The following is a 14,497-nucleotide window of genomic DNA, read 5'->3' on the forward strand; positions in this document are numbered from 1 at the left end:
GGAAAACAGTGTGGAGATTCCTCAAAAAGTTAGAAATAGAACTACTCTATGATCCAGTACTGCACTACTGGGTATTTACCCAAAGAATAAAAGAACACTAATGCAAAGGGATACATGCACCCCTATGCTTGTAGAAGTATTATTTACAATAGCCAAGATATGGAAGCAGCCCAAGCATCCATCAATTGATGAATGGATAAAGAACATACACCACGGAATATTATTTGGCCAAAAAAATTAAATCTTGCCATTTGCAACAACACAAATGGAGCTGGAGAGTATTCTGCTAAGGAAGTAAGTCAGAGATAGCCAAATACCATACGATTTCACTCATATGTGGAATTTAAGAAACAAAACAAATGAGCAAAGGGAATAAAGAAAGAGAAACAAACCAAGAAAGAGACTCCTCACTATAGAGAACACACAGACGGCTCCCAGCAGGGACGGGGGGGAAATAGGTGATGGGGATTAAGGAGTGCACTTGTAATCAGCACTGGGTGTTGTATGGAACCAATAAATCATTATTGTACAACTGAAACTGATATAGCACTGTATGTCAACTAATTGCAATTAAAATAAGAACTCAAAAAAAAAAAAAAAAAAAAAAAGCAAACCAAAAAACCTTCCCCCAGAGAATGATAAACATTAACTTCAGGATAGACGTTATATTGGAGGAAGAAAAGGCACTAGGCACCGGGTGGGCACACGGCGGCTACGAAGCTACTACTAATACTCTATCTTGTAGTGAGAATACACGTGTTCGCTATCTTGTTATCTTTATACTATACTAGTATATCTTGAGTATTCTTCTGTACGTATTCAATGATGAACAAAAAAAAAATGTTTTTAAACAAATAAAATAAGAGTAACATGTTTTTAGGGTCAGAAAGAGCTGTGTCCGTGCCTGAGACCTGCCACTCTTCAGCTACATGAATTCTGCCAAATTCCTTCAACTTCTTTCGACTTCAGTTTCCTCCCAAGAAAAGTGGAGTTAGCATTTTTTTTAACTACCTCCTACAGTTTCAAGGAGGATCTGATGCACGTAAAATGATTAGCATTGTCTCTGGCACATCTAGCAAAGTAAAACATTCATCGAATACGTTCACCACACTCATAACACGCTAACACACAACTAGCAACCGCCATTTTGAATGCGGTGAATGGCAGGCCCACTGTGACTCCCCCTCCCCCCGCGAGTAGATTGCTATGAGAGGGGATATGAATCTTTCTTGAAGAGAAATCGGTGACCTTTTTACCCGAGGAGACGAATTGCCCAGCTTACTCCCTGTTCCTTTAGATGCTGCACAGTCGCTCCCTTGTCAGCTTGAAGTGTTGATCAGAGTTACAGCAAGTGGCAGCCAATTCCTACTTTTCCTCCTGCCAGAAATTCAACTAGTACACGCTCAACACGTATTTGTTAAGTGAATGAATAAACAAAAGGACACATTAATTGTACTGTATGCTGAAAATGAGATAGAAGGCTGGCCTGGATTCTTACATGCTTGTCTTGAACGTGTTGTCATGAAGTTCCTGTCTTCCCTATAGTCCCTGCAGCCACGGATACCACATGGTCGCCCCGCCAAGAAAAGAATTCCACTTTGACCCACCTGGGTTGCTAGAAATGGGCCCCGATGAGCCAAGAAGTGGAAAATACAGAGGAGTCTTTCACGCTGACCATGTTCCTGCTGTACTCTGGTTGCTAGGTCCGCATAAGAGGAAGGGGCTGCACTTCCTGGTTTTGATGGGCTTTTTCCTCCCTCTTCCTCTTCCCCTTCCCCTCCTCCCCCTCCTCCTCCCTTTAGTTTCAACTGTCACTGTATTGCAAGGTGGTAGAATCAATTACAAATTTAAACTACGTCTTGGTAATCTTTATTCGGGCAACAAGTTTTATGAAAAGCAAACTGCTCATTCAAAAGTGATCACGGAACAACTCAAAATACAGCACAAGGAGGATGAAAAACATGTCCCTGGCCCGTAGATTGTTTTCACTTTCTCACTACGTAAAATTCAAACTTTTCATTTGTAGGAGAGGTTAAGCGTAACTTTAGTAGACAGCAACACAGAAAGATTTTGCCACATTGACTAGTCTCCTTGATCAATTGCTTCTAGCTGTCTCCACTGAGATAGACGCATTTATAGAACTGGCCGTACTTGAGCCTTCTTTGCGAGCAGCTTTAGATCTGCAATGCACTTGGCCATTGCCTCCTTTTCCTGCTGTGTAGAGACCGCATGCCTCTCCACCCAGTTTATCATGTGTTCTTGTTCCTTTTGACCCATCACGTTCTGCACGGAGATGTGATAGTCCAGACGATTCTTTACCTCCTTGTATACTCTATGCAGCCGTTCCTGGTAAGTAGGCTCCAGTGTTATTCCTCTGGACGTCAAAAAGACAACGGCGCTTTTGAACTAAGGTCTGCTGTGACTTCTGCATATCATTTGTGTTCTGGATCTGTTTGTTGGAAGTCTGTTTCACCTCTTCTAGTTGGGCAATTTTTTTGCTCATTGTGTTTGTCAGCAAATTCTCCAGTAGAGGCACCACATTTGTTAACCACATAGATAAGCAACCTTATTGTTGACACGGCAGAGAAGATCTCTGCAGTAATCACATATATTTCTTTGGGTAGGAAATATAAGATAAGCTCAGTTCCAAGCACATAGGGTCCTGTTATGCCAGTCCTGGGATACAGGAACTGGAGGAATTCCTCGGGGACCAGGTGCCCAGAACTTTTCCTTCATTTTCAGGAAAAGGTGGTACAGGGGCGAGATTTGGCTGCCCTGCGTGGAGGGCCTGTTGCCTTCTTATACCCCTGGAGCGAGGAGGGCTGCATTCTTCAGACAGGGGGCACTACCCAGGACGGGCATAGTCAGTGAGGGTTCACGAAGCAGTCTCCGTGTCCTAGGTGGGTTTTTTTCCCTTCTTACCTTAAGAAGTGTGCAATGTTCGTGGAGCTCACTCTCCAGCAAGCTTTGCTGGTACCTCGGCCGATGATTTCCTGCTCATCAGGCCAGTCTGCGGTGCCTTCAGGGAACTTTTCCACCATCCGCTGGGCCGGACTTACACATTCTGCCACAGTGTCTGAATCTCAGCCTTGAGGGGAGAACTCTTCCACATTTGTTCCTTCCATAAATACTTTTCCTCGGCCCTCGAGGCAGAAGCTGCTTCCTACATTGTGTGACTCCCCCTATTCTCTAGAGTTTCTTCTACCTCCTTTAGCAATTAACCACCTTCTATTAGTTAATACTTCTTGATATTAAAAATTTCCCTGTTCAGGTATGTCCTGATGAAACACCCCGATTCACCCAGCATGCTCTTTTTCTCTACCCACACTCACTCTTAGCTTTACTTATTTTTTTTTTTAATGTTTATTTATTTTTGAGAGAAAGAGAGAGTGACAGAGAGAGAACATGAGTGGGGGAGGTATATAGAGAGAGGGTGACATAGAACCTGAAGCAGGCTCCATGCTCCAAGCTGTCAGCACAGAGCCTGATACGGGGCACAAACCCACAAACCAGGAGATCATGACCTGAGCTGAAGTCGGATGCTTCATCTACTGAGCCACCCAGGCGCCCCTAGTCTCATGGCTTTAAATAACACCTACACTGGGTGCTTGGCTGGCTCAGTTGGTAGAGTCTGTGACTCTTGATCTCAGGGTCATGAGTTCAAGCCCCATGTTGGGCATGCAGCCTACTTAAAATACATACTTAAAACACACACAGGGGCATCTGGGTGGCTCAGTCAGTTAAGTGTCAAATTCTTGATTTCAGCTCAGGTCATGGTCTCACAGTTTGTGGGTTCAAGCCCTGGGTTAGGTTCTGCACTGAGAGTAGGAAGCTGGCTTGGGATTCTCTCTGCCCCTCCTCCCTCCCTCTCTCTCAAAATAAATAAATAAACTTTAATAAAAAACTACATACATACATAACACCTATACTAATATATCTCAATCTATGTATGCAGCCTATACTTTCTTCTGAATTTCAGACTCATATGGTCATGACTGCCTATCTGACGTCTACTCTTAGGTAATAATAGGCATCTTAAGCTGATTTCAGAAACTAAAGTGATTTCCCACTGACCACATGCCCCTGCAGGACAGGGCAGGGGGTGCGAGTTTAGAAGGGGTGCGCAGGGAAGATGTTTCTAGTAAGATGATCTTTGAGTGAAGACCTGAACTGAATGAGGGAGCAAGCCATGAGGTTGACTGGAAGAACATTCCAGGCAGATGGAACGGCAGGTGCAAAGGCCCTGGGTTGGGAGCTTTCCTGTGTGAAACATGCTTGCTTGTCTCCGTGGCAGGCAACCCCATCTTTCCTGTTGCTTAGCTAAGACCCTGACATCCATCCTTAATGTCTTTCTCCTTCACCTTCTATGCAATCTTTCAACAATCCTATTGAGCCTACTTTCAAAATGTATCCAAAATGCAATCATTTATCTGCTTCCATCCGAGCCAAATCACCACCGTGTTTTGCCTAAGAATGGGTTATTATTTCCAGAACTCCTAACTTTACCTTGGGCCTCTCTATAATCAACACAGAGGTCAGAGTAATGTTTTTAAGATATAAAATCAGATTGGGTTTCCTCTTCATTGGCAAAGACTCTCTGATGAAGTGTTAGGGCACGAACTCAACATTCTGAATATTAACAAGTAAAGGGAGTCAAGCATTTATCTTGCCTTCTTTGTATAAACTATAGTTTAGTGTAACCAAATAGTTGAGGGAAAACTTTGTAAATAGATTTTAGCTAATAAATGGAGACGGAAAGATAGAATTAGGCGATCACTAATTTATAACCCCTAATAAAATAGTGGATCATAGTTCATGGTCATTGATGGATGCTCAAATTATTTGGAGAAAGGTCAATAGTGAACCTTAAAATGTATGGATTCAGTAAAATAATGCAGCCACATTCACATCAAGTGTCTGATGATGTGATGCAGCAGGATAAATAACACTTCCAATGAAGTAGTCTTCCCTGAAATATTGAATGTAAATCTGATCGAGCCTCCAGATTTAAAAATAAGTCTGTAGAACATATAGGGATAGGAGAATCGCTAAATGACCACACACACACACACACACACACACACACACACACACACACACACAGAGTTAGCCAAATCCAGAATGTGGGACATTCTAGACAACAAACGGGCATATTTTTTTAGCAAATCAATGGACAGGAATGTGGAACTGTTATGGGAGGGGGAGATTTAAGGGACATAACACTCAAATGTAGTGGTTCATCTTATCTGGATCTCACTTTAAATAAACAACTTTAAAAGATACTCTTGAGATAATCAAGAAACTTTGGATATGGTGAAATAATAGCGAAGAATTTATATTCCTAACTTTATTAGGTGTGATAATGTCACAGCAGACACGTGAAAGAGAACATTTTTTTATAATTTTTTTAATGTTTATTTATTTTTGAGACAGAGAGAGACAGAGCACGAACGGGGGAGGGTCAGAGAGAGGGAGACACAGAATCTGAAACAGGCTCCAGGCTCTGAGCTGTCAGCACAGAGCCCGACGCGGGGCTCGAACTCACCGACCGCGAGATCACGACCTGAGCTGAAGTCGGCTGCTTAACCGACTGAGCCACCCATGCGCCCCGAACATTTTTTTTATTTAAAAAAATGTTAGCTATTCCCATGCAGAGCGAAATTCTGAATCTTCTACCTCATCGACTTGCCCCTCTTCATTCCACTCCAGCCACCTGGCCTCCTAACATCCTTTGAACACACAGGAAAGCTCCCAACCCAGGGCCTTTGCACCTGCCGTTCCATCTGCCTGGAATGTTCTTCCAGACAACCTCATGGCTTGCTTCCTCATTTCAGTTCAGGTCTTCACTCAAATATCACCTTACTAGAAACATCTTCCCTGCCCACCCCTTCTAAACTCGCAACCCCTGCCCTGTCCTGCAGGGGAACGATGTGTTGTATAAAATGTCATAACCGGACATTTTATATATTTACTTGTCTATTGCGTTTCCTCCCAATAGAAGGTAAGTTCTGTGAGGGCAGAGACTTGGTTATTTTGTTTACTGCGCTATCTCCAGAATCTACAAAAGTGAAACTAACTTTAATGGGCCTGCTGTTGGGAGTGTAAACTGTTATAGCCTTCCTGGAGAAGAACAGGAGCCTTTTTAACCGGACTAGGGTGACCATGTGATTTATCAACCAATTCAGGACACATCTGAGAATGAAAGGAAATGCTATTGATCATTATACCAGGCAACCAGCTTAAACCAGAATCAGCCCAGGCAAATCAAAAGGCGTGATCATCGTAACAGAACTCAACCACCTTACTCCATATGTACCAAAGGAAATCCTGGCAAGCCTTAAGAGGAGCTGGCGAAAACCTGACTGACCACCAAAAATGGAGTAGATTAGTAACACTAGGTAAAGGCATTCTATGGGAGCGTCTGGGCAGCTGTCGGTGAAGCGCCCAACTCTTGATTTTGGCTCAGGTCGTGGTGTCAGGGTCATGGGATACAGCCCCGCATCAGTCTCTGCACTGGGCATGGAGCCTGCTTAAGACTCTCTCTCTCTCCCTCTCTCTCTCTTACCCCCTTCTCCCTTTACCCCCTCCCCTGCTTGCATTCTTTCTGTCTTAAAAAAAAAAAAAACAAAATTAAAATTAAATATTAAAAAAAGACATACAATGAAATATCATGCAGTGGTCAGAAAAAAATTTAAAAAATTAAATTTTCAAAAAGACACACTATGGAATATTATGCAGTGGTCAGAAAAAATGGGCTAACTGATATATACAGGGCACTATGGATGGAATTCTAAAAGAATAGTGTAGTATAATCTTCAATTTTATAAAACCATAGGAATGACTTCACTGTTTTAGATACAAAAACTGAAGATAGGCAGGTGACTCTATCAGCTGGAGATTTCATTCAGTTTAACAATTTCATGGCAGGCGTCTTTGAGATTAATCATTTTGTTGCACATACATTTGCAAAGAGGACAGTTTGGATCTTTCACACAATGTAACTTTGCTAGATGAAGATGACTGCTGGAGAAAGGATCTATTTCCAAATAACTAAAAGTATCCGTTCTGGACAGTAGGCTGGCTAAACTGGGGAGAGGACTTTGGGCTGAGATATTTAGGAATGGATAAATATACTCCAAGATTGAAGCCAACTTTCATTTGCTACAAAAGAGAAGCTGGAAAATTCAGACGGATCTAAGTTCTGAGTTTTGTTTGATGGTCTTAATAGCCTGCTCCCCACACTCAGCCTAGGAAACCACAAGAATCAGGGGGAAAAAAAATTGCTACACCCTTCAGAGATTCTGGACCGCCCTCCACGCCCTACCATGTACCTCCACACCTCTGTCCCGGAGAGCTCCCAGTTACTATTCATTCTGAATCCTGTGTCTCTGAACAGTACCTTCAGACTGACATCTACGTTTGGTTGTCCGCTTAGCTTTTTTCCCCCCTTCCTTTTCTTTCTTTCTTTTTTTTTTAATATATTTTATTTTTTAGAGGAGTTTTAGATTCACAGCAAATCGAGAAGGATGTACAGAGGTTTCACATATACTTCCTGCCCCCACACGTGGATAGCTTCCTCCACGGTTAACAACCAACCGAGTGGTCCATTTGTTACAATCAATGAACCTACGCTCATACACCATTATTATTCAGAGTGCATAGCTTACATTAAGGTTCAGTCTTGGTCTCGTACATTCATTTTTTTTTTTTTTAAAGTAGGCTTCATGCCCAGCACTGAGGCTAACTCGGGGCTTAAACTCACGACCCTGAAACCAAGACCTGAGCTGAGATCAAGAGTCGGATGCTTAACCAACTGAGCCACACAGGCGCCCCTCTATGGGTTTTAACAAATGTATAATGGCAGGTATCTACCTTTGCAGTGTCGTACAAGGTAATGTCACTGCCCCCGAATCCTCTATGCTCCACTGATTCATCTCCCCTTAGCCCCAAACCCCTAGCAACTACTGATCCTTTTGCTGTCTGCATACTTTTACCTTTTCCAGAATGGCATATGGGAATCATAGCCTTTTCGGACGGGCTTTTCTTCAATTAGTAATATGTGAAAATTTCAGGTTCTTCCATATCTTATCATGGTCTGATAGCTCATTTCATTTCACTGCTGAATTATATTCCATTTTCTGCATAAAAGACATCTTGGTTGCTTCCAAGTTTTGGCAGTTATAAATAAAGCTGCCATCAGCACCCATGTCTGCTCGACTCTGGATTCCAATGCCCCTCACTTCCCACCCTGGGAAACTGTCTTGTATCACCATGAGCCGAACACTGGGAACTTCATGAGTCAACCCCACACCATCCCCTCACCAGTCCAGGGTCTAGCTTCTGAGAAGGCTTCGGGCAGCTGAATTAAGAAGAAGGGGCAAGACTCAGAAAAACCACGGAATGCCCAAGACTCCAGATTTATCCCGATTTGGCTTTGGCAGTTGTTGGGAAATTTGAATTTCACAGACAATTGAAAATGAATGTTTTGTGGGTGCACTCGTGGCAATGAGAGACAACAAGCTATCAAGGGCTGAATCTTCTTTCCCACCTCCCCCCACCTCCGGGCCACACCCTGACGTGAACTGAGAACAAAGACACAAGAGTCTCGGCCTGTCAGGGGTGAAACTAACGAAACCGGGGACGGCAGGTGTACCGGGGACAGTGCTACGCCTCCCGTGACATCAGGGGCAAGCTCGACACCTGAGCAGGGAGAGAAGTGGAGAGAGAAGAGGAAGGGAGCAGTATAGAGTTTCTGGTTACCTAACCTCCCCTGCCCCCCACGTCCAAGAACGAAGGGGTTTATAACGGGTTCAAAGGGAGGGGAAGAAGGAGGGAATACAGAGCCCAGCGAGCTGGACCAGACACTTCCTACCTTCAGTTCTGCCGGCCGGGGTGGGGGGGGGGGTGGTGGGGGCGGGGGACAATCTCCCTGAATGCTATGCTGGCGCTTCTGCGCATGCGGAGAGGAGGGGCGAGGGAAGGGGTGCGTACATCCACCTCTTAGACGTGCATACTCCACAGTGATGGGGGAACAGCGTGTGTGCAAGTTGTCTGTGACCTGGGAAGTGTGATGCGCATCGGTGGGTCTGGCCACCCCCAGGAGCTCAGCAGGCAGATCAGGGGGATGGTTCGGATGGGTGTCTGGGGTCGAGGCGGGAAAGGCGGCATCGCTGTGGCACCAGGAAGAGGGGGATCTATTCTCGTGCCCATGTGCCACACCTGCAGGCCATCTGTGTCGAGAGAAGCGACACTGTACCAGGCATGCCACGCTAAGAGGAAGGACGAGCCCCTGTCCTTGTCATCACCGCTTAGTTTCCATCTTCCTGGAAATAGAGCCAACTCGGCAGAGACAGAAAAGGAGCTCGGAGAGAAAGCTCTGAATTGGACCGGAGCTGAATATAAATCATGAATCGGCTGAGAAATTGTTGGATTTGATCGTTACCTTGGCTGGCCAAGGTGAAGTTTTTCCTCTACTGAACAAAATGATGGCTCCCAATCTGAGCTCTGTTAGATGAAGTGAAATGACCATTCTAGCGATGCAAATCTGCGACTGCACCGTTAATCTCCATCCCACACCATGATGCAGTGCCCGGGATATATACACTCTCTATGTTATATATCACCTTGAACGAACACTTGGTGATGCAACCACACCAGAGACACAATGCATTAGATCCCAACATCACGTCCCAGTTAGTCGACTAAATGAGAAAACATAGAAACTATGCAACCGGATTTCTTGCTCTTCACGATATTTAGATATCAACATAGGGTCTGCACAGACCAAAATGATGAATATGATTGTCAACATCCTGACTAACAGCAAATCAACTTGAAGTAAACCTGAGACATTCTTGTAAATGGTCTTTGAAACATAGGATGAATCCCATTGGGACAGATACAAGGTAAATATTAAGGATGAATGTGAACCCCACAGAAATAAGTAAGGGGAAGAGAGTCTACTCAGTTTCAGAGAGACTCCAAAATCCATGTTTGGGGAAATGAAATGAAGTGCATATTCAAGTTGCCTTTGTTCTCAGTCTTGTGTTTCACCAGGGTCTATATTCTATCCTTATAATGACTGTATGAGGTGGTTGGGGCAAGTATTAATGTGCACATTTTTCAGGGCACAAAGTGTCATCGGCGCAAACTCGAAGCACAAGCAGGAGCACAAAGCAGAACGTTTTACTACAAGGAGATCTTTCTGTCACATCTGATGATATTTCTGCTATCACGTGGATTATCAGTGTACCGCCTGGGACTAGTTCAGTGTAATGAACACAGCTATGTATAGAATTTTATGGTTTTTTTCCTCTCTCTCTCACACACACACAATAATAGTGTACGCTTATGAAACGCTGTACAATTGTAGGGCATTATCATCCTATGACGTCAGGTGAGTCTCATGCTTGACCTATGACACCAGACCAACACTCAGTCGATCCTGTCTTGAATGCTGCTTGCCTGTGAGAAAATCTTGCAAAGGAACTTTCAACATGCAATAAAGAAGAGACTCTGGGGGACGTTATGGCAGAAAACAAGAGGATCGAATATAGATGTGTTAAATTAACATGCTAGGACTAGGGAGAAAATAAATAGGCATTTACTTGGTGCTGCTTTTAGCCTTTCCAGAATTGTATAGTGTTCTCCAGAATTCTACACTTTCAGAAAGTCAGAGATGACATCGGGAAGATAAATTAAAGTGACCGTGTGAGTTGGGGCACCTGGGTGGCTCAGTCGGTTAAGTGCCAGACTTCTGCTCAAGTCATGACCTCACGGTTCGTGGGTTCGAGCCCCGCATCCAGCTCTGTGCTGACAGCTCAGAAGCTGGAGCCTGCTTCAGATTCCATGTCTCCCTCTCTCTCTCAGCCCCTTCTTGGTTCGTACCCTGTCTTTCTCTCTCTCTCAAAAATAAATAAACATTAAAAAAATTTTTTTAAAAAAGAATAAATCTTGGGGCGCCTGGGTGGCGCAGTCGGTTAAGCATCCGACTTCAGCCAGGTCACGATCTCGCGGTCCGTGAGTTCGAGCCCCACGTCAGGCTCTGGGCTGATGGCTCGGAGCCTGGAGCCTGTTTCCGATTCTGTGTCTCCCTCTCTCTCTGCCCCTCCCCCGTTCATGCTCTGTATCTCTCTGTCCCAAAAATAAATAAAAAACGTTGAAAAAAAAATTTAAAAAAGAATAAATCTTAAAAAAAGTTGAAATATGGAGATAGGGACTGAAAACAGTCTTGAATTAGTTTTTCCTTGAAGTGACTTCAACAACTCTTCTATTATAAGCCAATTAGTTTGCATTTCCTGTTAAAAGTGTATGCTGGCATTTTATATTAATATGTACAGAGAAATGCAAGGCTCCCAATTCCCTTAAAAGATGATTAGTCACATTTTTATAAATAGAATATGTATATATCACCACATACCTGTTCCTGAGAATATAGAATTTCTTTTCCCAGTTTTTGTTTATCCATTCGGATTCTTTCTTAAATCTGTAATAAATTTATAGATGGTTAAATGTTTTATTAATTACAAATGAACAACTATTAGCAACAAAGGAACATTATTACTAGTACCTTTCTATCTTCCTTTTCTCACTTTCTAAATTTGCCCTTAGCACTCGTATTTGCTCTTCCAAATCATGTTTGTCTTCCATCTTTCAATAGAAAACACATCACAAAGTGAATTATGTGCACAATATACTGTGTCTTCATAAGTCTGAAAAGCTGTATCTGTTAAATCGCATGCATATTCTACCTACTATCAAAACTAATTTTTAAAAATCTTTTAGTGTTTTATTTAGTCCTGAGAGAGAGAGAGAGAGAGAGAGAGAGAGAGACAAAGCACATGCAAGAGAGGGAGAGGGAGACACAGAATCCAAAGTGGGCTCCAGGCTCTGAGCTGTCAGCACAGAGCCCGACGCGGGGCTTGAACTCATGAACCGTGAGACCATGACCTGAGCTGAAGATGGACGCTTAACCACCTGAGCCACCCAGGCGCCCCTATCAAAAATAAGCTGAGTTACATTTACTTGCAAATCCCCATCAATTTCAAGAATTTAAGATCCCATGCTTCCATGTCCTGTAAGTGATTCGTTTAAAGGCAGCCAGCTCTAGATAATATTACAAAGGAATCAAAACTTATTTTCATCACCCTCCCCCTGCCGATCCTGGGTATCCCTTTTCCTAAATCCTTCTTATGACCTCTCTAGTTCATTATAAGCAGGAGCTTCTCTAGTTACTCTAGTTCCTTTTTTTTTTTTTTTTACCAAAACTGTTCTCAGGAAAGATCTGACCAAAGCAATCATGTTAGAGCTTTGTGTCATCCATTTCTCAGTATTGTTTATATTTTACAAGGGGACAAAGTTTGGTAAAAGGAATGAATCTCTAACAGTGGAATGGTAGGCATATGAATTTCTTTGGGTCCAGCCCAGATGTACCCCAGAATCAGACTATCGTGGGAATCATGTCCTCTGTCTCTTCATGGTGATGGACTCTCAGTGTAGCCTTCAAAGTCGTTGCTACTTTTTAAGAAGGGCCAGCATCAACATAAAGAATAAGTATGTTAATAATAATGGTCATATTAGTTATTATTCTACCTTAGCCACTGGTAATCTCTCCTTCTTTTCTTCATGCACTCCGACTGGTTTTGGAGATCTTACCTGGCATGAAAATAAATGTATGAAATATATTTGCATGAAATGTAACATTTCAAATCCGTGCATAGAGATGTGGTTTCTCTGCAGCTTAGAGAAAGGCGACTGAGCTTTAAAATGTGCCAGCCATAGTCCCACAGGGGTCTTTTCTGCCTTCTCTAATGTACAAGTTTGCAGTTGGACGGTCACAGCCCATTAAAACCAACTTAAGTGCATTACTCTGCATTTATGTGTTGGGTCATATTTTACCTTTATACTTTTTTTTTTTTTAACGAAGTGGGCAGCTATTACCCAGTGAAGTCACAAGCTTAAGAAAACTTTATTTTAAATGATAACTCTGATGACTTTTCATTGCCGTATCTCTCTGATGATGACAAGAGTCGACGACAGTGAGAAAACAGACTGGAGGTAAAAATCTGCTTGGTTAGTTATCTCTATGTTCCTACACGAAAGACAGAAAAAGGTGTTCCTTATTACTACCACTACCTTTCTGGTGGGTTCTGTGACCCCAAAGGCCCCAAATCTGTTGCCCATCTTGGTGAGGCAGGCTCTACCCAGGAGAGTCTGGAGCCGGGTCGGGGAAGAGCAGCTAGAGAGTTCTGCAGAATAAAGTAAAAGGAACCTAGAGCTCCCTGTGGGTAATCAGAAGTAAGGGCTGGGAAGAGACAGAAAGAAAATGGCCAGGCAAGACCACGAGCCTAGAGGTCTTCTGGGGTGTGGGGAAGCCACAGGTGACCAGTGTCCAGGGGTGATGTCCACTATTCAATTTGAAACGGCACCTTGGGGATGCCTCCTCAGCCTCCTGAAATTTACATAGACAAAGGTGTCACGTGAGTGGGCCATTTTAGTAGGAGTCGCAGAATTGGATTGCATGTCGCGTCGGATTAAACAAAATGGAAGCTGGGGTGGCAAACGGAGCACCATGAAACTCGGAGACTGACTTAGTTCAAAGGAAGAGGGAGCCGGGCAGAGCGACAACCACAGAATATGCCCGGGCATCTGCAGGAAACGCAGAACACGCTCTAGGCTGCCACAAAGCCCAGAATATGGTTTGAACCAATTTTGCCTCTCTCTGAAGGAGCAGAGAGAACCCAGCTGACATCAGCTGCCACAGATGAGAATAACAAAATTTGTAATGACAGCCATAAAGGCTATCGCTTACTGAGTGCCTACTACGTGCCAGGCACTTCACATATGTTACTATTTATTTCTATATACTAACCTATTGATCTTTTCATTCCGGTTGCTCTAGATTTTTTATCGATAGATAATGCATGCACATATTCTTTAAATGAGCTACGAATAGCATACACGAACCTGAAACTCTCACTTCTCAGAAGCTAAGGGTTTTGTTCATTCATTCTGTGTTTAGTTTTTCTCAACATTATTACAAAATAAAGAATAGCCTTTATTGATTTGGGCTTCTCCACAAATAAAGGTTAAGAATTTAAAGCATTCACATTACTTTCCACCTTCTCTCCTTCACAAGGTTTTAACATTTTGCAAGGGTTTAGCTTTTATCATAGTGGCCTTTATTATCATTTCGATATATGGAAACTTCTGTATGGTGATTTACCAACTCCCGGTGTGAAAGATGGGAAATTTGTTTAGTCTTTTTTTTCCCCCAATACCCTTCACTCTCTCAACTTCCCAATTTTTGGAAGGAATGTTATTTTTACATTGTCAATGTCTGTGGGATTGTTCTCGAGCTATGATGGAGTGTCCTACACTTTATCTACACACTGATTCTAAAAAGTATAATGTGGTTTTGCAAATATTATTTACTACAGGACCAAGTAGTGTCATTGGCTCCATAGGGAAGGAAATGTAAACCTGTTACTAAGCTTTG

At 43.1% G+C, this 14,497-nt stretch overlaps 1 protein-coding gene across 2 annotated transcripts in view; it reads right to left on the bottom strand.

The window, feature by feature from the left end:
* The window catches only part of CB4H10orf67 (chromosome B4 C10orf67 homolog), a 160,536-nt gene that overhangs the window by 40,721 nt on the left and 105,318 nt on the right, over nt 1-14,497 (bottom strand). The window contains exons 11-13 of one of the 2 annotated variants that reach the window (XM_042945106.1): nt 12,592-12,654; nt 11,570-11,649; nt 11,420-11,485 (exon numbers count right to left, since the gene is read on the bottom strand). In XM_042945106.1, coding sequence (XP_042801040.1) covers nt 11,420-11,485; nt 11,570-11,649; nt 12,592-12,654 — 209 coding nt within the window. The remainder of the gene's footprint in view (nt 1-11,419; nt 11,486-11,569; nt 11,650-12,591; nt 12,655-14,497) is intronic. The other variant, XM_042945107.1, reaches the window with a different exon arrangement.

This window comes from Panthera leo, chromosome B4 (assembly GCF_018350215.1).
Source record: "Panthera leo isolate Ple1 chromosome B4, P.leo_Ple1_pat1.1, whole genome shotgun sequence".
Taxonomy (NCBI): domain Eukaryota; kingdom Metazoa; phylum Chordata; class Mammalia; order Carnivora; family Felidae; genus Panthera; species Panthera leo.